Source organism: Camelina sativa, chromosome 20 (genome assembly GCF_030686135.1).
Source record: "Camelina sativa cultivar CO46 ecotype springtype chromosome 20, ASM3068613v1".
Taxonomy (NCBI): domain Eukaryota; kingdom Viridiplantae; phylum Streptophyta; class Magnoliopsida; order Brassicales; family Brassicaceae; genus Camelina; species Camelina sativa.
The window spans coordinates 19273682-19300159 of NC_141899.1; the positions used below are offsets into that span (position 1 = coordinate 19273682).

At 38.1% G+C, this 26478-nt stretch overlaps 1 protein-coding gene and 2 pseudogenes across 5 annotated transcripts; 2 read left to right on the forward strand and 1 right to left on the reverse strand.

Moving 5' to 3' along the window:
• Positions 1-2942: 2942 nt before the first annotated feature.
• LOC104770909 (adenylylsulfatase HINT3) lies at positions 2943-4989 on the forward strand. 5 transcript variants are annotated; one of them, XM_010495382.3, is made up of 7 exons: positions 2943-3386; positions 3460-3515; positions 3724-3781; positions 3955-4021; positions 4496-4551; positions 4645-4698; positions 4779-4989. In XM_010495382.3, the coding sequence occupies exons 1-7, from the start codon at positions 3192-3194 to the stop codon at positions 4887-4889; spliced, it is 597 nt and encodes a 198-aa protein (XP_010493684.1). In that variant the 5' UTR covers positions 2943-3191; the 3' UTR covers positions 4890-4989. The 5 variants fall into 5 exon arrangements, 2 of the variants coding, with proteins under 2 accessions (XP_010493684.1, XP_087361787.1); XR_015593307.1 differs by having other exon boundaries at positions 2969-3386; positions 3945-4021; XR_015593308.1 differs by having other exon boundaries at positions 2969-3386; positions 3945-4021; positions 4645-4666.
• Positions 4990-6499: 1510 nt separating this feature from the next.
• LOC147919164 (uncharacterized) lies at positions 6500-8689 on the reverse strand (annotated as a pseudogene).
• A 5641-nt stretch (positions 8690-14330) lies between these two features.
• LOC104772542 (uncharacterized) lies at positions 14331-25056 on the forward strand (annotated as a pseudogene).
• Positions 25057-26478: the final 1422 nt, after the last annotated feature.

Genomic DNA, 26478 nt, shown 5'->3' on the forward strand with positions numbered 1-26478 from the left:
TTCTTTTCATTGTACAGATTGTTCTATCAATAAAAGCCACAAAATGCCTTTTGCTCATTCTTATTCTCTCTCGTCAACAAAACCGCTTGAACTAGTATTTGTTGATGTTTGGACTTCACCCACATGGTCCATTGATAGATACAAATAATAAGTTATTTTTGTTGATCACTTCACGCACTATGTTTGTTTCTATCCCCTTCGCAGAAATCAGAGGTTTGTGAAACATTTATTAGGTGCAAGGCGCTTGTGGAAAACATATTTCAACACAAACTAATCACCTTTTATTCTGATAATGGTGGAGAGTTTGTGGCGTTGGCAAGTTTTCTAGCCTCGAACGGAGTCTCTCATCTCATTACTCCACCTCATACACCAGAACATAATGGATTTTTTTAGCGTAGACATCGTCACATCATGGAACATGTCTTACATTATTCACACATGTTTCAATGCCGACTAGCTACTGAACATATAATCTAGCTGCAGCTGTGTATTCAATCAATAGACAACCAACTCCAATGCTGGCATATCATATGCTTACCAAATGTTATTTGGGGTCACTCTGAATTATTCGAAATTCAGAGTATTTGGATGCCTTTGGTTGAAGCCTTACATGCAAAATAAGCTTGCTTCTCGTTCTAAACCCTGTATTTTTTTGTTGGTTTTTCTTTTAGTCAAAGTGCATTCTTCTGTTTAGAACCATCCTCTTCACGAATCTATGTTTCTCGTCATGTTCACTTTGTCAAAATAGAATTCCCATTCCAAAAGCTTTCTTTGCCTCTTCCACAAATTAATTCTCCCTCTCTGTTTTGGTGCCCGCTAGTCACCATTGTCTCGGTGCCATCACCTGCCTCTCCATCGGTTCCTGAGCCTCCAGGTTTGAATTCTTCACCCTCTCCTATTCTAGTTTATGCTTCACCTGCTATGCCTATCGATTCTACAAATGTGCAGGAGGAGTTGTTTCATAACTCGCCTCTTGCGTCTTCATCTCCTAAAATAGTGAAAACTCTTAAGCCATTAACCACCAAACTGAATGTTTCATTGATGCAGACAAGGTCAAAGAACAACATTATCAAGCGGGTGAACAAGTTCTCTATCATAGCTCATACTCGACCAAGATCAGATGATGAACCTGCCACGGTTGCACAGGCTATGAAAGACAAACTTATATGTCTAAAGAATTTAATTCACAGATACAACTTCACAAATGGGATCTTGTTCCACCATTTGCAGAGTATAAGTTAATTTGCAACAAGTGGATCTTTAGGACAAAACGACGTCCATATGGCTTTGTTGAGAGATTAAAATTGTATCTTGTTGCAAAAGGGTTTCACCAACGACCTGGAACTGACTTCAAAGAAACATTCAGTTTGGTGGTTAAACAAGCAATTGTTCTTGCTGTTCTCGGTGTTGCTATTTCTCGTAATTGGCATTTAAGACTGTTAGATATCAACAATGCCTTTTTGCAGGGTCATCTAACATAAGAGGTGTACATGGCTCTACAGGTAGGTTTTATGGATAGAGATAAGCCTGATCATATCTGCAAAATGCACAAAGCTATCTATGGGCTTAAACCTTGGAGCTTCGGACGTTTCTCCTCCAAATTGCTTTTGTGAACTTGCTAGCAGATGCTTCTTTGTTTGTGTTACGCTCAAGTTCTCTCTTCATATAAACTTTTTTTATGTGGATGATATCATCATAATAGGTAATAATGCTTCACGAGTGCAACACTTCATTGAGCTTCTGAGTAATCGTTTCTCTCTCAAAGATCTTGATAAGCTAAGTTATTTTTTTGGGTGTCGAGGCTCACCGATCATAGGCTGGGCTGTTGTTAAATCAGCAGAAATACTTTGTTGACTTGCTCTCTCGAACTAACATGCTTGCTGCCAAACCAGTTGTGTCGCCGATGGTGCCTACTGATCGCTTGCAGCTCACGTCGGGAACACCACTTCCTGATGGCTCAAAGTATCGTCAAGTTGTTAGGAGCACTTCACCAGGCCAGACATTGCATTTTCTGTCAACAAGTTATCTCAGTTTATGCATTGTCCTATGAATCATTGATTGGCGGTTAAGAGAGTTCTTCGCTACCTTGCTGGGACTAAAGACCGTGGTATCTTTCTTCGTCGCAACAATACCATTGCTCTTCATGGCTTTTCGGATGCTGATTGGAGAAGCAACAAGGATGATTACACTTCAACATGGGCATATATCATTTATCTTGGTAGTAATCATGTTGCTTGGTCTTCTAAGAAGCAAAAATCTGTTTCTCGCTCTTCTAGAGAGGCAGAATATCGGGCTGTTGCTGACACAACTTCAGAGCTTTGTTGGGTTGTGTCTTTACTACGGGAGTTGGGCATCAAGTTTGTAACGCAACCTGTCATATATTGTGAAAATGTAGGAGCAACATATCTTGCTGCTAATCCTGTGTTTTATTTCCGAATGAAACATGTGGCTTTGGATTATCATTTTGTTCGCGAATTGGTCCAATATGGTTTTTTTTCAAGTCTCTCATGTGTCTACCAAGGATCAGTTGGCAGATGCATTGAAAAAGCTGGTCTCTTGTTCTCTTCTATTGGTTAACTTGTCCAAGATTGATCTCTCTTTTGGTCGTCCATCTAGAGGGAGCGTATAAAAATAATACTGTATCTCTGTGATCTTAGTTATAGTTAGAGAATATCATCTTTTTATTATGTACAGCTATTAAAGATCTTATCATGAATTCTTTTATCTAGCCTATATATAACGTTCTACGTTGTATCATATTCTTCAAAGAATCATATTGATCTTCCTCTACAATTGCAACTTTGAATAGCAAATATGTCATTCTTTTAAATAGTCATCTCTTATACAATTCCCCCAAAAAAAATGATTAGTTACAATTTCCCTTAAATCTAAATTCTACAGGATCTAATGACCATATTTGGAGATTTTTATGAATTCTTAATGAAGAAAAAATATAAAACAGTGAACTGTGTGACACAGTGTCTCATCACATGGATGGTTGTGGATAAAACACAACATGATCCACTCTTCTCCTCTCAATCTTCATCCTCATTAATTTAATTAAATAAAAACAAAATTTAATAATTTCGATCTTTTTTGGTCATATAAAAAAAGAAAAAGTCATTATTATTTGCTCTTTTCGGGAATCAAAAGAATCGGATTATTATTATTATTTGGTTCAACTTCAGATAATGGAAGCTAGAAGGCTTGCGATCCTCTGTTCACACCTCAACCCACCTGGTCCAAACCCGTCCCGAGACCCGACTCTCAGGGTCTACGGTTGCAGCTCTGGTTCGTCCGACGACGACGGCAAAGTGGAACCATCCAATCTCCAAAACGACTGCGTTTTCTGCAAGATTATCCGTGGCGAGTCTCCATGTCTCAAGGTTTACAAATTCTTCCTTTAATGTCTCGGTTTCATACACAGAAGACTAAACTAACTGAACTCTTTTGATGCAGTTGTACGAGGATGATACGTGTTTGTGTATACTGGATACTAATCCACTAAGCAATGGGTAATATAGTCAACAAATCTTGATTCTTTTTTCTTTTTTTTTAAAGAACAATCAAAACTGAGATTGGTTTTGCCATATCCTCTGTTATATACTTGTAATTACTTGGTGCAATTTGGTTAGAATCTTGATTGATGGATTGCATTTTGATACAAGTGTTTGTTATTCTTTAATCTGATAGCTATGAGCTTTTGTTCTTCGGGTGTTTCAGGCACTCTCTTATTATTCCCAAGTTACATTATCCAACTTTAGAGGAAACTCCTCCCTCAGTAAGTTCCTCTTCCTCTTCCTACCACCTTGTATGTTTTATTTTCTTATGGCTTTTTTGGGTAGTTACTTATGTTTCATTCGGATGTCTTCTTGCTTGAAAGTTTTCTTTAGTATAGAAAATTTGTATATGCGTATAAGATTGTGATTATGGTCTCCTCCAAGGAGAATGCAGGTCGTTGCTGCCATGTGTTCTAAAGTGCCTCTTATCAGTACCGCCATCGTGAAAGCTACTGACAGTGGTATGCTCTATCAATTCTCATTTCTCCATCCATCTCTGATACAGTCAGATTATAAGAACTGCCTTTACATATATATATTAGTAATGAAATTTGTAAGAACCTTAACATTTTGATAATGTATCTTTCCCTTAGGAACCCGTTCTCTCGATGATATCAAACCCATTTCTTTGCGCATCTTTTATAGAAGGACCGCATAACCTATGTCTACCATACTTATTCTTATACAAAATAGTACAAGGCTTTTTGTTCAAGACCTTATCTATCTCATCATTAGTTTACGCAACCATTGAATACCTTACCTGGCTTGTGAACTAAGTTTCTTGTTCTTGTTATGCAAAATAAAATAGACTTAGAACGGGTTTTACCACTTGTTTTCATATTCCTAAAGTAATCTTGCCATTCCTTCTGGAATCCTTTTAACCATTTTTAGGTAGATGATTCTGATTCTGATCCTGATCAAAACTATTTTATCAGATTCATTTAACTTATTGGTTAACAACGGCGCAGCAGCTGGACAAGTCATATTTCACGTAAGCACATACTGACTTCCTCAACTTTCTATTTCTCTTATTTCCTGAGGAGGGAAGTGTCTACTAACAGTTCCTTATATTTTTGCATCTCAGACACACATTCACATAATCCCGCGTAAGGAACATGACTGCTTATGGGCTTCCGAGGTACAAAACAATACATTTTTTAAAGGTGCATGAAAGTTGCCTGACTTGATGGTTTTCTTTTGTTTTGTTTGTGATGACAGAGCGTACGGAGACACACGCTTAAACTTGACAAGGAAGCATCGCAATTAGTATCGCGTGTTCGACAACAATTGCGCAGCCTTCCTGAAGAACAATTGGTTCAGCCCTCATAAAAGTCTCTTATCAAGAGATCACCATTGTTGTAACTTTAGATACAGAATCCAAACACCAAGTACATTCTGTATAGTTCATATTCAGTCTCGTTTTTGTTTATCCATGTTCTTGAATTTGTCGGGTAGTTTATTAAGATTTTTAGTTATAGAAATAGAAGAAGTGGTTTAGTATCATTCGAATCAGAGGCTTCCTAGGCTCATCTAATTAGTAAAACTCCTGCATATAAAGTATCCAATTTGAGATTTAGGATTTTAATGGATCCAGAGGCATGTTAGGTTAATCTGATTAAGTCGTAAAACGATGACTTCAACCTTCTGTGTTCCTTCTCCATCCCTCCATGGTCACAGCCACAGACGACAGTTTCTTAACTACTTTCGACGTTATTCCAATCTATCTCTCAATACTTTCCAATTTACTCACAATTAAGTTTCCTAATCTTCTCAACTTTGAGATATATACTTACGATTACCACCACTTCACCAAGTTGCACGGAAATGCTTGCGTTTTGAACCAGAACCACCTGAGAGATTGACATGTTATATGATTGTTAAAACAACCAAATTATGGTTATTACAATGTTAACATGAGTCTATGGCTATTAAAATGTTGAAGTCAACTTATTATGTTGGACGCACCTAATCTACTTGACTACTACATAATTTACATGGTAATAGCAGATTTCTTAGTTAATGTGCTTTTTGGTTTATAATCTCTAGCAAGTTACATTTTGATAATCTTTCAGAATTTCTGTTTACTTCATTTACTTGTGTCAAAAAATGAGGACATTTTACAGAGGGATCACCTTTGTGAATACTCAATTGTTTTTTTTAAGGATGTGTAATATAATAGGAGGAACAAGCAAAAGACAACGTGCATGGATGGCCCATTCCTGACTGAAGTAAGAGTCGTTAAGTAGTCGCTAATTTGCTGTTTACGACTAAAACGTGTAGTCGTAAATCTTTAGTCGGTAAAAGAATTAGTCGTAAAAATAGTCGTTATTTAACGACTACTTTACGACAAAATTCCATAGTCGTAAAAATAGTCGTAATTGAGTCATAAACAGTTACAACTACGATACGACAGAGTTACGATTAACCAGCAGTTATATAGGCAGTTGTAAAGGAGTCGTAGTCTAGTCGTAACATTTGAAGACTCGGTTACGACGGATTTACGACTAATCATGATATACAGTAATTTTGCTTGCAGTCATAACATACTTGCTATTGATTTACAACTATTTGGCTACTATTCTATTATGCCCCAAATTACATCTGTTTAGCGACTAATGTTTTGTGGAAAACAAATTTATAAATGTTTTAAATTGAAATTGGTACCTGTTTCTCAAAATATTATGAAACCAATATCGTAAATAGAACAAAAACAAGATTGAGACAATAAAATCATATTAACCATGATTTATAATACAAACCAAAAGAGACAAATGCATACCAAGTTTCTCACAAGACAAATATACAAACCAAAAGAGACAAATGCATACCAAGTATACATGTGTCTCAACAAAAGAGACAAGTTCAACAAAAGAGACAAGCTCAACAAAAGAGACAAGCTCATTAGTTAGGTCTATGAAATTGGAGGGTAAGAAGTTAACCTAAAAAGCATCACTGTTTGAAGATGGAGAAGGAACTTGATTTGAAGGTGGAGCTGTTGCAGGAAGTGTGGTTGAGAGTGGCTATGTGGTTGCTTCAGCTGATTGAGTCTTCAAAAACTCCATAAAGGCCGGGTCAGTTTTGCGCAGGTACTTCTCCACTAAGGACAAATGCTCTAACTTGTCCTTCTGCTCAGCCACAGCTTGGAAATGTAGTGCTTCACGGGCAGCAAGCTCTGCATCACGAGCAGCAACCTCAGCATCACGAAGAGAATTATAAGCAGCCTGCTCTTTGATTTGACGTTGAGTTTCCTTCATTTGCTCTTGCATTGACTGAAACATTGCAGACTCTTGTCGTTGGTTTTCCTTGCCATTGAGAAGAGGTTGAAGAGTATGCTTAAGACTTCCAACTCCATACAGGTTTCCTCGTGAATTTTTCAGAGTAGACTACGAAAACAAAGAGAAAAACACTACATAAAGAGGCTGTAGAAATCGAAAGATAATTCAATGTGGGTTGTGAAAAGTGATACTTTAGCTGAATAAAGATGCTTGTGTAATCATCTGCTGTGAGCTCTGGAGGCTGTGAAGTATGTTCCCCAAGGTCGGACAACTTCTGCTGCAAGTTCTTCTCATAATTGAGAGAGATTTGCTCTGCCTTTCGGTCAACATAAGTACCATCTGGCTTGGTATGTGTCTTAATAAAAACCTCACCAAGACTCACGGGTCTTCCCAATTCCCTTTCCTGCAATGTTACAAAAGAATCAAGGGTTATGACATCATTTAAAGCTCCAAATGTAAAGAAAAACAAAATTTATGGGTATATAAAAGTTACTAACCATTTTGGTATGGATTTGTTGATAAGACTTTGGCCCTGATAAGTGGACGTGAGGACCAAGACCACCACGATCAGACATACGAGCTTTAGAGTAGGTGAGACTCCTTTGTTGTGCTTCTTCAGTCTCCCAATACTCAACCATTGTTTGCCAAATAGTATCTCTGATCCATTTTGGTCGCTCTCCACTCGTCTTGACATTGCTAATCATGTCTTTCATCCGGCGTTGGCAGATGAGCTCGAAAAACTGTTGAACTGTCCCAGTAATCAAAGGATCCCATGTGTGTGTTTTCTACATAGCAAAGAGAATATAATGATGTTAGTGGAAACTCAACAAGTAAACCTATATGTGAAAAGGTTAAGAGAGAAAAAAACTGTACAGCAAACTCGATGAACCATCTCTGTTGTCTGTCCTGAGGCACACATGTCCAGCTGTAGTATGGACCATCAAATTTATTTGTAAATTTTTTAGTAATGGTCCTTACCAGTCGCGATTTTTCGTCGCGAGTAAACCTACAAACACAAAACAGGGAAAAAGATGTCAATGTTCTATAACTATATAGGACCAACACAAAACAGATGTCAAAGATTGAGTACTTATACATATATATAGGACCAACACAAAACATAACCTATTAAGAACAATCAAAACAGACATCAATGTTCTAAAACTAACCATCATAGAGCATCACAGACCATCACACAACAGCAAAAAATTATTTTACTTAAGAATCAAGTAGAAGAAAGTATTAATACCAAGTCGTGTTTGGCATCGGTTTGGGGGAGAGGACGGTGGTAAACTTCTCATGGTTTGGCACTTTAAGTAGGGCATTTAGAGTGATAATCGTGTCCTCCTGGAGCTCCGGATTTGAAGTCTCAGAACCTTCATGGTAGTTGTTACCGTGAGATGATGGACGGCTATGAGCTTGAGAGTTATCAGCTGGAGACAGTGGAGCGTCTTGTAGTGGAGGATCAGCTGGAGACTGTCGCGGATTGTTGTGGACCTCCTCTGACGAAAGAGGCTGTTGAGTCTGATGTTGTTGGTTCACCGAGGTCTGGAAAAGCGTATGTGGCGGTGGATAGTTGCGGATCTGTGGTGCTCCTGACGGTGAGGGTCTAGGGAAAACGTGGTCTTGCTCTTGGGGTGATTGAGGATGGGGCAAATCTGCTGCCGGCATAAAGTTGTATTGACTCGGTAGAGGGTTTGGTCTTCTCGCTTCCTTGATGGGGGTCGACCCTTCGGTTCTTTGGAAAAAATTATGGTCCATCTTCCTCTTTCTTTCTCGCTTAACTGGAGCTTTGGTTGGAGCCTTATTTGGAGCCTTAGTTGCAGTATTCGTTACAGATTGTGTTGGAGCCATCGTGAAGAAGAGAATCGGGAAAGAAGAGAAATCAAAGAGGATTCAGTGTAGAGAAGAGAAATCGGGAGATAGAGAAGAGAAATCAAAGAGGATTTCGAGTAGAGAAGAGAAATCGGGAAATAAATCAAAGAGGAGAGTATCGGGGATTCGAAGAGGATTCGAAGTGAAATAGAAAATTAGGGATTTCGTTAAAGGGGGAAAAATATTAGGGATTTTAATTTCCCGGGTTAACCAAAATTATTTTGGTTTTGGGGGAAATCGAAAAATTAAGGTATTAAAATTGGTTTCCGGGGTTAATTTGGGTTGAGATTAATTGGTTTCCCGGGTCAAATTAATTCATATTTTCTTAATTTAGTCGCTAATTAGTCGCTAATTAGTCACAATAGTAATTAAACTAAAAGTTTAATTTTTAGAAACTAAATAACAGCTAAACAGTCACAATATATATTTACATATCACCAATTTGATATAAACATATTTACTCAGTTTGATAGAAGCATAATTTACAATTTAATATAAACACATAATTATCTATTTTAATAGAAACATAATTATTAAAAAATTTGATACAAGCATAATTATCCAAATTGATACAAATATTTTACACAAGCATAATTAGTTAGGAGGATATTCATCTTCATCTAGTTCATCGGCTGAAGATGATAAATTACATTGAAATTCATCTTCTGGTTCTGCATCTTCGACATCATAATCAAGATTTATTGGTTCATTTCTTTCTTCTAAATTATCGAAAATCAGATCTTCAATAGTAGTCACCAATACAGCATCATCATTTTCTGTTTGCAAAAGAGTCGGTTTTTTGTTCTCATATTCTCCTGCAATTTTTCCCCTTGGATTAACTTTTAAAACATTGAGTCATTCCTTCCTTGGTTTCTTTGTGTATAGGTAGGGAATACAGCAAACTTGATGCGCCTGGGAGGCTGTTTAGGAATATCAACACAAATATGAGTTACACATATATATATATTATCGACATTAAAAATAATATATATATATATATATATATATATATATATGTACGTACCTAGAATAAATGGTTCGTATTTATTATATTTTCTCGATGATAGAACGTCTACAACGCCACCATTGCTCATCCGAGTGCCTCTACCCATAACATGGTCATACCACTTACACTTAAAAAGTGTGATTCTCAAATTGACCATCCCCTCATACTCGAGTTCTATAATATCAGTTAAAGTCCCGTAGAAATCCGCTGCATCGGATGCATCAGTGTAATTTTCACCTTTAACACAGACTCCATAGTTACAAATCTTTCGTCCAACACCATGATCACGTGTATGAAATAAGTAGCCTCTTGTAAAATACATTGGCCATGTTTTGACCTTGTTCAAAGGTCCATGCACTATCTCTTGAACCCAGGTAGGAAATGGATTTGTGGCGTTCCAGTAAGAAACCTGCATATTAGTCATAATAAATATATATATATATATATATATATATATATTTATATTAGAATTATTTATAATATTAATAAAAATATTTTAAATAAGGATTATATAAAGATATACATAATATTTAATCCATAAATGATATTCGTCAGCTCTTTTGGTGGAGAGTTCTTTTTCCGAAAGTCCTGGATATTTTGCACCAATAAAATCCTAGAACATACTATATATACAAGACCAACACAAATATATGAGATTTTTTTTGTGGATTATATATAGAATAAAGTTTATTTTACTTAATCGATATAAACTTAATTATACCTCTCAATTGGCTGAAAATAGTCACAATTTCGTAAAACATATGCATGTGCGCATTGATAGTCTCTTTCCGACAGCCATATTTCATTCATTTCTCCACTTGGACGGCCGATGTGAGTAAATATAGAAAGTACTCCAGGGACATGATATTCATGGGCTTCACCTTGATCAAATCGTGTTAACCTGATCGAATGAGAAAAGTAAATGACTTTCAAATAAATGATAACAGTTTATCTACCTTGATTGATTTTAGAATTTACCTTGATTTTGTTTGTATATTTGCGGCGAAGTAGTGCTCTGAGAAATAAGCAATCTCGCCATTGATATAAGATTCAACAATTGATCCTGCTGCATATCTTTTGTTCTTTGCTTTCCCTTTCAATTTTTAAAAAAACCTTTCAAAATGATACATCCACTATATTGGACAGGGCCTCCTAATTAGGCTTCATAGGGGAGATGTATAGGCAGATGCTCCATCACGTCAAAAAATGATGGTGGAAAAATCTTTTTCAAATTGCATAGGATCAGAATTATGTTCTGTTTTAGAATTTGAATGTGACTTTTATGCAAACTTCTCGCACATAAGTCCTGGAAAAATGCTCCAAGCCCTACAATATACAATGCAAAATATTGGGGTTAATTACTTTAAAATTACTATTAAATGACTTCATAAATATAGGTATATATGAAATTAATTAATACCTGATAACGCAAGGTGGACGTTGCGGTCAAGGAGTTCTGCAAAATTAAATGGAAGTAGTCGTTCCATAAAAACATGGCAATCATGACTCTTCATGCCTGAAAACTTTCCATTTTCCATATCAGCACAACTAGCTAGGTCTGACGAATAGCCATCAGGAAATTTCACCGAATGTTTGACACACTCTAGTAAACTTGTTCTCGCTTCTTCTGTCAAAGTGTAGGGTGGGAAAGGAGCTTTACCATCACTATCAACATGTAACTGTGGCCTAGAACAGAATTTGCTAATATCCAATCTTGACATGATGTTGTCTTTTGATTTACCCTTCACACTCATAAGAGTATACATGATGTTATCCAAAAAGTTCTTCTCTGTATGCATCACATCAATATTATGTCGAAGATTGAGGTCCCTCCAGTAAGGCAGCTCCCATAATATGCTTAACTTATGCCAGTTGTGTTGCGTCCCATAGCCAGCAGTCTTCTTTCCATGACCATTTCCACCAACGTCTTTGGTTTTTGGTGGTTTTACTTCTTCCAAACGTTCGTAATAAACTTGCTCACCGGTCAACGATTGAGGTGGATACTTTCTCGAAGAATCTTTTCTCTTAAGGAAGTCTTTCTTATTCCTCCTTAATGGATGACCGTGAGGAAGAAATCTTCGATGACAATCAAACCAACACGTCTTCCTTCCATTAGGGAGATAAAACAACTTTGTATCTACCATGCAAACTGGACAAGACAATTTACCAAGGGTTGTCCATCCTGATAACATGCCATACGCCGGAAAGTCACTTATCGTCCACATTAGCGCTGCCTTAAGATTAAAATTTTCATTCAAGGACACATCGTATGCATGACTCCAGTAGACCACAACTCTTTTAACTACTCAATCAAAGGTTGGAAGAAGATATCCAGACTAGCTCGCGGATGATTAGGCCCAAAATTCAAAATTGTAAGAAACAAGAACTCTTCGTTCATGCACATATCAGGGGGTAGATTGTATGGAGTCAAGATCACCGGCCACAATGAATGATTACGAGATATGCCAAACGGATTGAACCCATCAGTGTATAATCCAAGATAAACGTTACGGAGTTCTTCTGCAAATCGAGGATTTTGTTCTTGAAAATATTTCCACTTCACCGCATCTGAAGGATGACACATTTCTCCCTCCTTTGATTTGTGCTCAGCATGCCATCTCATCACCGCTGCAGTCTTGTGGCTCTTGTACATCCTCTTCAATCTATCAGCAACCGGTAGATACCACATACGACTGTATGGTACTTTGGTTCTACGTCGGGGATCCCTAGGCTTCCATCTTTGAGCACCACAAAACAGACAAGTCTTTTCCTTTTCGTCATCTTTCCAGAAGATCATACAATTGTTAATACAAACATCAATTGTATAATATGGGAGACCTAAATTGCGCATTAATTTTTCTGTCTCGTAATGTGAACCGGTTGCTTGGTTTCCTTCTGGTAAATACTCATTCAACATTTCGCACACCGAATCCTCTAACTTTTCACTCATATTATACTCCGCCTTATTTTGCATGACTCGAGCAGCTAACGATAATTGTGAATGACCTTCATGGCAACTATCGTATAATGGATTTTTTGCGTCTTCTAACAAGTCGTAGAATTTCTTTGAATGATTAGGTATTGGTTCTTCTACATTTTGAGAACTACCCTCATGATAGTTATCATCTAAACCCAAATTATAACGAAATGCATCATTCACCATATCCACATATGGATTTTCTACTACATTACCCACATCTACATTATCCACTTCTTGATCACTACCAACATAACTTGTTCCTATATCCATATTGATTTCTTCCCCATGTTTATACCAAATATAATAATCAGGCATAAATCCATTGCTAAAAAGATGATTCCAAATTCTTTTTCCCGACATAAATTTATCGTTCTTACAACGACTACAAGGACAGTGGAACATACCCCCATTATTCTGTGCTAGAGATTTACTATTTGCAAATGCCATGAATTGCTCCATCCCCATTGTAAACTCCGCCGAAAAATTGTCCGTCACTTCATCGAACCTCTTGTACATCCAATCTCGAGAATTACTAAATTGTAATTCCCAGCCATTATATAAGAATAATCAAAAGATTTTTTTTTTTGTCAAGATTTTTTTTTTTTTGCACAAATGTGTTTGTTTTGATGGAGTGAGGAAAGAAGAAGTGGTGAAACTCGTATATATAGAGGCAATTTAGGCGACTACCAAGCGACTAACAAAAGTCAGTCCAATAATACAAGTATATCAACCCCCACACCAACCCCAAACGAAATAAACGTGATTTTTAATACAGGCAGTTTACGACTACTATACGACTACGTTACCATCCGTCGAAAGTGTCGCATATTAGTCGCCAAATAACGACTACTGAGCGACCACCTGTACGACCCGCCAGAACTGTCGCTAAATAGTCGTCTAATTGGTGACTTGAATGCGTCTACCAAATTAGTCGTAAATGAGAGACTATATAACGACAAGACTACGACTGCATTTATAATTCTATTTAGGAGTCGTAAGGTAGTCGTTAAATGGCGACTATTTCGACGACTAATGTGTGTTGTCGCTATTTACCGACTATGTTACGATCGTTTTTATTTAGTCGTAACGTAGTCGTAATATAGTGACTAAATAGTCGCTAAATTTAGCGACTGAATAATAGTCCTAAAATGTAGTCGGGAATGGCATGTTTTTTTGTAGTGTAATTGCAAATTTTACTCGAATTAACAGGTTCCGTGAGAGAACTATTGTGGTATTATACATTATATGTACTTATCATTGTAAATTTATTTCATGTCACCATGCATTATAATTTGTTGGTATTCAGTATTGACATACATTGTTTTAATTGGGATGTAACACTAATAATATTTGGTGTAACTGATAAACTTTTATCTTTTATCAGAATCTTTTTTTCATCCACGCCTAAGTTTATTTGAGAGTCAAATAACCAAGATTTTGGGATACGAGACACTTAAGTTTAGCTTCAAATTGTAAAAAGCCCAGTTGCATTTTTTACTAAGTCAAAATCAAGTTGCATTTTTTACTAAGAGAGATTAGTGGCTCCCTAATTAGAGGAATCAGTTCTTTCCGATTCCACGGATATATGAAGAACTATTTTGGTGTTCGCTCCAAGTTATAAAGAGAAGATTAAAATGATTGCCAAGCTAATGTCTTGGGTGATATGGGGAGGAAAAGAGAAAGGTCGTAAAAGTAGAAGTTTAATAGAGGAACTACCAACAGAGATTCTAATTGAGATTCTAAGGAAATTACAGGTAAACAAGCATTGATCTGCCGTTGTGTCTCCAAGACGTTTCTTAGTGTTATAGACTCTCGTTGTTTCATGGAAAGACATCTTCATGATGATGATGATCATCATGATGGCGGTGAACCTCCAGAATTGCTCACTTGTGGAAATCATGGTGAGTTCCTTTATAAGATGTGGATGTGTAAGACGAGGCTGGTCGAAGAGAGTGATGAAGCAAATGTGCTAAAGGTGGACGATCGACACCTTTGGAATTATCCTTGCAAACAAATACAATCTTATTTTCACCCTATAAGCTCGAAGGGACTAATTCTAACCAGAAGTGATTAGGGTCGTCCGTATGTCTTCAACCCTATACGGAAAGAGGCTATGAAGATACCAGAACAGATGGACGAAAACTCATGGAAACAGCCTCTAGGATTCGGATATGATCCCAAAGGAAACACTCACAAGATCATTAGTGTTTGGGAAACAGAAGAGCATGAGCTTGTGACCGAAATATTCAACCTGAGGGGAACAGACTCAAAATGGAGGAGCTTAGACATTTCCTCTTCCGCCTCCGCTCTTCCTTCCGGCCACGTTTCTTTTTCTTCTTCCACGGTGACCATTCGTGGATATTTACTGGACGGCCAGTCGGCCACCATAAGCGATGTGAGTGTCTAAGTATAAACTTGGGCTTTTATTTTCATAAAATTTAGGATTAACGATAATTGTTTATATCTTGCAAATACTTTAGGGATCCGAGGCGGCTTGTACATGTGCTCTTCTACACTCTTGGAGAGGATACTTGTTGAAAACTATAAATTGGAAGCACATGGTCCTACGTTTCACAGCCTGGAGATGGAGACATTTGAGTGGTTTTCTCACCCGGCTATCATCGAGAGGACTCTCGTCCAACTCTTCCGCCTCACTAATCTTCGAGGGACCTTGGCCATGGTGGATTTTTTTTCCGAGGAGTGTGTAGGGTTGTGGACACTGAGAGATAAGGCAAGAGAAGAATGGTCGTTGGACTACAGATTTGACGCCAACGTGTTCAGAGACAAAGTGAGACACTTCTGCCGCGGCTATGAAAAGAGTACAAGCAAATTACATGTGGTCGGTGCTTGGAAGGAAGGGCTGCTTCTAAGGATTTGGGGTTCTACTGTCTGTATTTACTTGAACCTCAAGACAAAAGGTATGGAGTTTATTGGGTTTGAGAATGAGATTCAAGAATTAATAACTCGGGATTTCATCGTCAGTTTATAATTGAAGAAACAGAGGATTTGTATGAGTTACAAGCTACCGCAGAATGTACCTGAAGGACTTCAGACGAAGCGGGAAAGTGTCAAGTTGTCTTTGCCAGCACAACACCTTGAAGACAGTGCGGTGCATCGAGGGTGGAGTTGTTGAGCATGGGCAAAAAAGGTGTCAGCCTAAAAGGTGTCCGTTGGAAGCTACAAGCAAGTGGAGTGTTAAAGTCAACATAATGATGAGGGTTCGCCTATGACACATTGGACAAAGAGAGGTTCTTGAAGGACATGATGCATAGGATGACTTGCTGGATAAAGAAGAGTATGGTGAAGATTGTTGCTGTCTATAAAAGAGAAGTATTTCACATCTTTATGCGCTACCACTTTTAGAGAGAGAAAAGTGTGTGTGTTTAGATCTAAGTAGAAGAACAATATTTCTTGAGAGTTTCATTGGTGAGTGAATAAAGAGTGAGCATAGCTGTTGTTGTGCAGGTAAGATTGGGTAGATTAGGATTGGTTCAGTGGCAAACCAACTGTTGTGGTGTTGCATAAAACTGATCAAACAAGCTTGTAATATAGTTGTTTGAGAAAGTCTTAATAAAGCTCAGTTTACTGTTTTCCTGGTGTTCTTGTAGCAGTATTCACGGTTCTAGTTATTTCAATTGGTATCAGAGCGGGAAACCGATCTGAGACTGTCGTCTCTACACAGGTTAGATCCTAAGTTATGGAACCAAATACTGATGGTACAGGTACAAGTAAGAACATCATGCTGGATACTAAAAGATATGGATATTGGAAAGTTCGAATGACACAACTCATCAGAGGCCAAGGAGAAGATGCATGGACAGCTGTTGAAGAAGGATGGGAACCTCCGTTTGATACAACAGAAGATGGAGTTAAAGTTCCAAAACCTAAAGCCAGATGGACGATTGACGAGAAGAATCTGTCAAAATTCAATGCAAGAGCCATGAATGCCATTTTCTCTGGTGTGGATGAAGATGAGTTCAAACTCATTCAAGGATGCAAGTCTGCAAAACAAGCCTGGGATATTCTCCAACAATCTCATGAAGGAACGTCAAGTGTTAAGAGAACGTGACTTGATATGTTAGCTATTCAGTTTGAGTGTCTAAAAATGGCTCCAGATGAAACAATAGTGAAGTTTAGCTCAAAGCTCAGTGCCATAGCGAATGGAGCTGAAGTGCTTGGAAAGACCTACAAGGATCAAAAACTGGTGAAGACACTGTTGAGGTGTCTTCCAGCCAAATTTGCTGCTCACAAGGCTGTAATGAGGGTAGCTGGGAACACTGAGTCAATGACTTTTGCTGAACTGGTCGGGTTACTAAAATCTGAAGAAATGGAAGCTGATGAAGACAAAGTCAAACCATCTAAAAGCATTGCTTTTCAGGCCGATCAAAAACCTGATCAATTTCAAGAAATCAAAGATAGCATGTCCTTGCTAGCCAGAAATTTTGGTAAAGCTTTAAAAAAGGTTGAGAGAAACAACAACAGAGACACACGACGTTGGAGTAATACAGAAGGAGACAAACCAGGTGGTAGAGCATCAAAACCAGATGCTGACTATTCTGGTAAGAGAAAGGAGATCCAGTGCTATGAGTGTGGAGGCTATGGGCATATCAAACCTGAATGTCCTGTAACCAAACGGAATGAGTTGAAGTGCTTTGAGTGCAAAGGCATGGGACACACAAAGTTTGAATGTCCTAACAAAACCAAGTCAAAGGAAAAATCCTTGTTGAGTTTCAGTGACTCCGAGTCTGATGAGGAAGGGGAAGAACTGCTCAACTTTGTTGCTTTTACAGTCAGTGGAGATAATGCTCAAACAGGTGATGGGTCTGATTCAGAGAGTGACAAAGAAATCAATCCCAAGGAGGAATACAGAATTCTGTATGACAGTTGGATACAACTAAGCAAGGATAAGCTCAAGCTTATTCAAGAAAAGCTTACTCTGGAATCTAAACTTGAATCAGCCTATGAGGATGCAACGGAAAAGGTTAATCATACTTCACTCAAGGCTGTTGATCAAACAACTGAAGCACTTTTTCAGAAACTGAGCAACCTTCAAGAAGAGTACTACAAAGAAAAAGGAAGAGCAATAGTACTTGAAAAGGAGTTGAATGAGAAACACAAGCAGATCAGGATGCTGAATAGTGGAACTAAGGATCTAGACAAGATTTTGTCCATGGGAAGAATAGATGCCACACACAGAGGTCTAGGGTATCAAGGAAATACTGGAACCTCAAGTGATCTGACCGTCCAACCTGTGAACTTCGTGAGTGCCAGTCACCTTGAAAAGGAAGCAGATATATCTACTAACTTGAAGAAAGAAATGCCGGTTATAACGAGATCAGAGAAAAGTCAGAATCATTCTTTGAAGGATCATCACAAGAGGGTCATTAGGAGAAGAACTTATGGGTGTGATCACTGTGGTGGTAATCATCAAAGAGAACACTGCTACAGTTTCAGGAAGAAGATCAATCTGTTGTGGAATCTCAATAAATGCTACTTGGAACCAACTAAGTTCTGTTCTGTGTGGATCTCAAAGAAAGACTTGTACAGTGATCTGTTCACGGAAAGATCAAGTTTCAACCTAATGAAGATGTATGAAGAGGATAATGAGATCAACACTAGATGCAATCTCAAAGCTTTCATTGCTGTCTCTGGAGAAGATACAACTGAGAATACCAGCTTAAGCTGTAATCTAAGCTTGATAGAACTTGAAGAGGATGACGAAGAAGCCAATGTAGCATACACATCTGCAGGTTCATCTGAAGTCAACTCTTGGTATTTTGATAGTGGTTGCTCAAGACATATGACAGGAGATCAATCAGCATTGGACGAATTTACACCTATTCTAGGTGGAAAAGTCACTTTTGGTGATGGGGGAAAAGGTCAAATCAAAGGCAAGGGGATGATTGATAGAACCAACCAACCTCAACTGGCAAACGTGTATTTTGTCGATGGACTTCGTGCAAATCTAATCAGCATAAGCCAGTTATGTGATGATGGACTTAAAGTCACATTCACCAAAACGGAATGCGGTGCATATGATGAAAATGGAAACAAAGTTCTAGCTGGAGTTCGTTCATGAAACAACTGTTATATGTGGAAAGAGTCAGAGATGTGTCTATCCGCTACAGTCTCTAAACTTGATCTATGGCATCGACGGCTTGGTCACGTCAACACTCAGAGTTTAGTCAAGATAGTAAAGGCTAACATTGTCAGAGGTATACCAAAGCTTGATGGAATATCTGATGCAGTCTGCGATGCTTGCAGCAAAGGAAAGCAAATCAAAGTACAACACAAGAAAGTTGCTGATATTGGGTCAAAAAGGATTCTTGAGTTGATACACATGGACCTTATGGGACCAGTACAAACTGAGAGTTTGAATGGAAAAAGGTACACCTTTGTACTTTTTGATGATTTTTCTAGATTCACTTGGGTCAGATTCTTAAGAGAGAAATCAGAAGCTGTTGAGAGCTTCAAGATACTGGCTCTACAACTTCAGACTGAAAAGGGACTTATAGTTCAAATCAGAAGTGACCACGGTGGTGAGTTCCAGAATGAAGAATTTGAGAAATTCTGCAACTCCCAAGGGATACGACATCAATACTCTGCACCAAGGACTCCACAACAAAATGGGATTGTTGAAAGAAAGAACAGAACTCTCCAAGAAATGGCAAGAGCCATGATTCACGGCAACAATGTGTCACCAAGGTTTTGGGCTGAAGCAATAAACACTGCTTGTTACATCATAAATTGTGTCTATGTGAGACCGAACACCAACACCACTCCTTATGAAATTTGGAAAGGGAAAACTTCAAATTTGTGCTACTTCCACACGTTTGGGTGTATCTGCTACATCTTGAATGATAAAGATCACCTAGGTAAGTTTGACTCACGGCGTGATGAAGGTATTTTTCTGGGATATGCTACAAACAGTATGGCTTACAGGGTTTACAACAAACGTCTCAAGAGAGTGGAAGAATCTGTTAATGTTGTATTTGGTGATAGATCACCTACTAAAGAATTCCCTGTAGCTCCAGATGATGAAGATCTGCCAATCCTTGATCTAGAGAAAGTCGAGAAGGATCAAGAAGAAGAAACAAAGGTTACTCAAGGACCAGCTGTGGATACAAGGTTAACACCTTTGCAAGTTCCTAAGAATCACTCAGAATCGGATGTGATTGGCAACCTAGAAGGTCAAAGAAAAACAAGAGGAGTTCAGATCAACTTCAGAGAAATGCTACAACATTCTTGTTTTGTCTCAACACTGGAACCATCTGACATCTTTGCAGCCTTAGAAGATGAGTTTTGGTTTGCTGCGTGTCATGAAGAGATCAATCAGTTTGTTAGGCATGATGTGTGGGAACTTGTTCCAAGACCGCTGCAAGTAAATGTTGTTGGTACTAAGTGGATTTTCAAGAACAAGATTGATGAGGATGGAAATGTTACACGAAATCGAGCACGGTTGGTTGCTCAAGGTTACTCTCAAGTTGAAGGAGTTGACTTTGATGAAACCTTCCCTCCTGTAGCACGTCTTGAATCCATACGTTTACTTCTGGGGATGGCATGTCTTCTGAACATCAAGATGTTTCAAATGGATGTGAAAAGTGCATTTCTAAATGGGATTATTCAAGAAGAAGTTTATGTCACTCAGCCAAAGGGTTTTGAAGACCCACAATTTCCGAATCATGTGTACAAACTCAAGAAGGCTCTATATGGATTGAAGCAAGCACCACGAGCATGGTATGAACGTCTCACTCTGTTCCTTCTTGAGAATGGGTTTAAAAGAGGCAGTGTAGACAAGACTCTGTTCATCTATGAAGAAGGTTCAAACATCCTCATTGTTCAGATCTATGTGGATGATATTGTGTTTGGAAGCACTAACCCAAAACTTGTGAAGACCTTTGTCACAGAAATGACTAAGGAATTTGAGATGAGCATGGTTGGCGAGATGAACTACTTTCTGGGATTACAAATCAATCAAAGTGATAGTGGAATTCACATCTCTCAATCAACATATGCAAAGAGCTTAATTCAGAGATTTGGAATGCAAACGAGCAAGTCAGCCAGAACCCCTATGAGCTCGACAACAAAACTTTCAAAGGACTCGACTGGTTAAAAGGTTGATGAAAAACTCTACAGAGCTATGATTGGCAGTCTTCTTTACCTCACTGCCACTCGACCAGATATGTGTTTCAGTGTGGGTGTATGTGCTCGATATCAAGCTGATCCACGGATATCTCATCTGAATGCTGTCAAAAGGATCATCAAATATGTCAAGGGAACAACTGATCGAGGTTTGTACTATTCTAAGCAAACGAATTCAAATCTTGCAGGTTTCTGTGACTCCGATTGGGCAGGAAATCTTGATGATCGGTGAAGTACATCTGGAGGATGTTTCTTTCTTGGTAACAACCTCATCGCCTGGCATAGCAAGAAGCAAAGTTGTGTGACTATGTCTACTGCAGAGGCTGAATATATTGCCATGGGGAGCTGCTGCACCCAGCTCATGTGGATGAAACAAATGCTATCTGACTATGGTATTGTATCTTCAACCCTCTTAGTCTATTGTGATAATGAAAGTGCTATCAATATTTCAAAGAATCCTGTTCAACACTCTCGCACTAAGCACATAGATATTAGGCATCACTTTATCCGTGAACTTGTTGAAAACAAGGTAATTGAGATCTCTCATGTGTCCTCAGATAAACAACTTGCTGATATTTTTACCAAGCCTTTGGATTTAAACACTTTTTCACATCTTCAAACTTCAATTAGGTTGTGTGATCACTAATGTGTTTCTATGACTGAGACTCATTCTGTAGGTTCCCTGTACAGGTTTGCACAGCTGCTTGCTCTTTTTACCTATGTATAATTAAAACCTCTGTTTTGGCAAGGCTTTTCAGAAAAACAGCTGCTCATCATGCTCTTCCTACAACATCTCCAAAAAGGATGGCTGAAGTAAAAAAAAAAAAAAAAAAAAAAACTCAAAAGAGTATGAGTCGGCAGGAAAGGGGTTGATGTTCTTTCTCTCTTCTTGTTTGAAATTTAAAAAAAAAAAAAAAAAAAAAAAAAAAAAACGATCATGTATATCAGTCTCTAAGTCTATTCTTTATTACACTTTTCCATCAACCCCCCTCGCCTTGAATTTGGCTTCACATCATGAGGAGTAGTTCTGGTTGAGTATGATGAGTGTAGCCTAGTCTGTTAAGATCATTGAGTATGTTATTGACATCTCCTTGAGCTAAACAGCTGCTATTTTCCTCCACTACTTTCGAAAACAGCTGTGTGATCCTCTACTTGGGAATCTGTCTCTCTTACCTCAGACATAGTACTCAGACGTGGAATCCTCATCCTCTTGTACATATGTGGTATTTTTTTTTTCTTTTCAGAAGTTTATCATATCTATGCTTATATATAATCAAAAAAAAAAAAAAAACACTTGTTTTGTCTGAGGATACTTTGATGAGCTTTCACATTCCTTGTTATCACAATTCTTTATGTTAAACACTGATAGAAATAAGTGTGGTTCTTTCTCATTAAAGTTTGTGTATAAGCACTTGTTCTTTGTTGGGTTTCGGTGTGCTGTCTGGGCCACACCTGGGTTTGTCTTGAAATTTGTTTTAGGCCCATGAATAAATCTCACCTGTGTGTTAAGTGTCGCAGGTCACTATATATATTGGAGTATGCCCTAACCCTAGTTCATGTCTCCTTGTGCCGCTTTTGTCTCTTTGCAATCCACATCTCATGTTTGGTCTTAAAACCTTCTTCACACCCAGATCTTTCCTTTAATTGACTATGGACCACAACATTTCTTCCACGGATCTCGGTGCTGAAGATCTCACTCCGACTGCTGACAATTCTTCCACTGCTCATGTTCCTCCTTCAGCAGATCCGGTCATTCCAAAAACTGAACCTGGAGTCTCTCGTTCTAAGAAGACCAAGCGTCAACCTCCTGCTCTTCCTCCATCCAAACGCTCGTGCTCTCGTGCCTCCGGTTCCAAGGGGAAGACTAAACCTCCGTCAGCTCCCACTCTTCGTTTGCCTCGTCGTAGTTCCACTCGCTCATCTCTTCGTGATGATCTTGAAGATGTCACTGACGTTTCGACTCACCCTAAGTCTGATTTTACTTTGGAGGATGTTCCTGAAGTTCCTCCACCTACGTTTCTCTCTCGTTATGTTGCCAACCGTCGTCTCACTGCCATTCGTGATCGCAACTACCCTGAACTGAAACTCCCATCCTCCGACTCCTACTCATCTCAGTTCATCTCTGAAGTCTCCATGCGTCGCTTTCAGACAATCTCGGATCGCTCATTCAATGAAATGGGGTTTCTCGCTCCGGATGCTCCCCACGGTGGTGACGCTTACAAAATCCTGTCTGATTTTGGTCTCCTGCCCACGGTTACTGAAGTTGACTCGTTCGTTGGTAATATTGTGAAGGAGTTCTATGCGAATCTAGCTGAAGCTGAAACAGAAGGGATTGACACCCTCAAGGTCTTTGTTCGTGGATCCATATCCAAGTTCCTGATAGCCTTGATGACATTGTCACTCTCCTCACTGATGGTCGAGTTCGTTCTTGGGATCTTCGCAGCAAAAAGGAGATGGGAGATATTGTGGCCATGCTTCAGAAGATTTGCTGCCAGAACTGGATACCAACCAAGAACCCAAGCTCTATGTCTGCTGAACAGTCTACACTTCTGTTCATGATTCTCAAAGGTCATAAGTTTAACTTTGGAAAGTTAATCTTTGATGAAATATGTGCCTGTAGCTCTGTCGTTGCGAATGCATCTTCCAATGCTCGCCTCATCCTTCCCAATCTCATCGATCAGCTTCTGCGTTTCCAACGAGTTGTTCCTGCTCTCCCCGGTGATGTTACCTCTGCTGCACCGGCTAAGTTCAAGATTGAACCGAAGGAGCTTCTGCCCTCTCAGGCCCCACTCACACTCCTGTCGGACATTCGTCACCTGCATGACTTCACCAAACTCATGATGGCGCGTCTTGCAGGTAAGTCTCTCTTCTCATCTACTCTCCTTGCTGATTTACCCTTAGTTTTTATATGAGTTTGTGCGCTCAAGCAGGGGGAGATTACCTTGATATCGAATATCGAATATCGAATATCCACAAGATGAGGAAGACTGTGATGAAACCGAGAGTGGCTGAAGAAGTTAGTGTATGCTCGTATGTAGAGGGAGTAATATAAGTAGGAGTTTGACTTAGTAATTGTTTTTAGTCTGAAACTCTCTAACGGTTATGTATTTCATCTACAATTGCAGAACTTTTCTCATTTTAGTTCTACTCGGCTATGTATTGAACCTTTGAACCTTTTGTTACTCTGAAGTATTTCCATTATCTTAATGCTTCTTGGTTTAGTGTTTCCTTTGTCTGCACACTAACTTGTTACAGGAAGCGTGAGGCACACACTCAGATAAAAAGGGGGAGATTGAAGAAACAGAGGATCTGTATGAGTTACAAGCTATCGCAGAATGTACCTGAAGGACTTCAGACGAAGCGGGAAAGTGTCAAGTTGTCTTTGCCAGCACAACACCTTGAAGACAGTGCGGTGCATCGAGCGTGGAGTTTTTGAGCATGGGCGAAAAAGGTGTCAGCCTAAAAGGTGTCCGTTGGAAGCTACAAGCAAGTGGAGTGTTAAAGTCAACATAATGATGAGGGTTCGCCTATGACACATTGGACAAAGAGAGGTTCTTGAAGGACATGGTGCATAGGATGACTTGCTGGATAAAGAAGAGTATGGTGAAGATTGTTGCTGTCTATAAAAGAGAAGTATTTCACATCTTTGTGCGCTACCACTTTTAGAGAGAGAAAAGTGTGTGTGTTTAGATCTAAGTAGAAGAACAATATTTCTTGAGAGTTTCATTGGTGAACGAATAAAGAATGAGTATAGCTGTTGCTGTGCAGGTAAGATTGGGTAGATTAGAATTGGTTCAGTGGCAAACCAACTGTTGTGGTGTTGCATAAAACTGATCAAACAAGCTTGTAATATAGTTGTTTGAGAAAGTTTTAATAAAGCTCAGTTTACTATTTTCCTGGTGTTCTTATAGCAGTATTCACGGTTCTAGTTATTTCAATAATCCGAATTATCTACTTCGTCTCAAGACTTACTATGACCAATCAAGAGTCATATGTGCTCACCCTCATGTCGGTGCACGTATTCGAGGACGTCTCCATGTAATGCTTACGCCCGGTGATTCTCTTGCTTATGAGTTAAGGTATTTTTATGATAGCTTCTACGTCACATTCGATGAGCTTATTGGGTTTAGGTCGTATAAGGAAAACCGCCTTCAAAAAGATATTCAACTTGAGAAAGCTCGAAAATCGAAGGAGGAAACTCCATGGACTTTTGTTTAGGATACGAATCGTTGCGTCTCTCCCGTTTCATATATTGGATGAACAAAATAATAGTTAAATATGTTTTGTTTTGGTTTCTCAAAGTTTTTTTTGTTGGTAGTGTTGGTTTCTCATAGTTAGTAATTAATAGACCGTGACACTGACACATAGCAAATCTACCGATCAAAGATTTAACCATGTCATGATTTAATTAGCAAAATATTATCTATTTCAATTTCCTTTCCAATTAGAAATATGTAATGATTTAAATTATTTTCCTATTATTTATTTGATTTTATTTTCAATTAGTAATATGTGAAATCAATATGTATGTTATACGTTTTTGTAATATTTTTACTTTAATCATGCATTTACCGTCAATTATAATTGTAGTAGTTTTAGATTTTTCATTCAATTTTTTTTTTGTCAACAACTTTAATTGAACGACTATATTGAAGAATTTCTATTTTTTTTTTAATCGTTAACTTATCAAAACTTTATACGTATCATCATCTTTATAATTTTTAAATTTATGTTTTTTGCTTTTTTTCTTTACCTCAAATATTGCTACAGCGCATTGTTGTTGATCTTGTCCAAAGACCTTAACCCCCAATACAATTTTCAAACTTTACTTTAACAAACCTAATTCCTTTATTCTTTCTCATATATTAACATGCGTGAGTCGTAACTCGTTAGGCAAATATTCAATCAATGAGTTTCCTAGATGTAAACAATTTGCATTCATACATGATACATGTATATCCAACGTAACCACAATTAATTTCGTAAAGATAATAAGAAAAGTCTATTACATATATGTTTCTTTGTGTTATTACTTGTTCTTCTTGTTAACCTTCTAACCTATAAACGTAGCTGCTATCTGTAAGGAGCACAGTTATTTAATTGATTATTTTCTCTCTTCATTTTTTCCAATTTAATATTTTCGGATCTATAAACAATGACTAAAGGGGATGGATCTGCGCCCAAGTTGGACATATTATACATAGAATAATTCACACACCTCATAAAAAAAATATTTCTCGTTAATTTACACACCTCTTGTTATCAAGACATTTTTCAATTTTCACCATATGTAACTTATATACATGATATAGGATGCATTTTTCTAATAGATGACTGCTTTTTAAAAGAATGTCGATCTTTTTGTAAAGAGTACTGTACAGAAAAGAAGGTACTACTAGGTTGGAGGATTTGTACATATGAGAGTATGACATTGACGAATCATTTTTTCGTTTTCCTCTTTTTTTGTAATGCAAATTTATATTTTGAATATTTATTACAAATTAACTCGAATTTTTTTTCGAAGACTTGTTTCTTTTCGAGTTTGACATTATTAGATAATAGATATATTTTCTCACTGCATATCATGGCCACTTGAATTTTGATTTTTCTTTACATTTTTCAAATAATTTTGTGTAGTAG

What these genes read in the sequence shown, in the direction of transcription:
- LOC104770909 (XM_010495382.3), top strand. Translation starts at nt 3,192, where the DNA reads ATGGAAGCTAGAAGGCTTGCGATCCTCTGTTCACACCTCAACCCACCT. An exon ending in TAGAGGAAACTCCTCCCTCA is followed by an intron (nt 3,782 to 3,954) that starts GTAAGTTCCTCT and finishes AGGAGAATGCAG; the next exon opens with GTCGTTGCTGCCATGTGTTC. An exon ending in CTGGACAAGTCATATTTCAC is followed by an intron (nt 4,552 to 4,644) that starts GTAAGCACATAC and finishes TTTGCATCTCAG; the next exon opens with ACACACATTCACATAATCCC.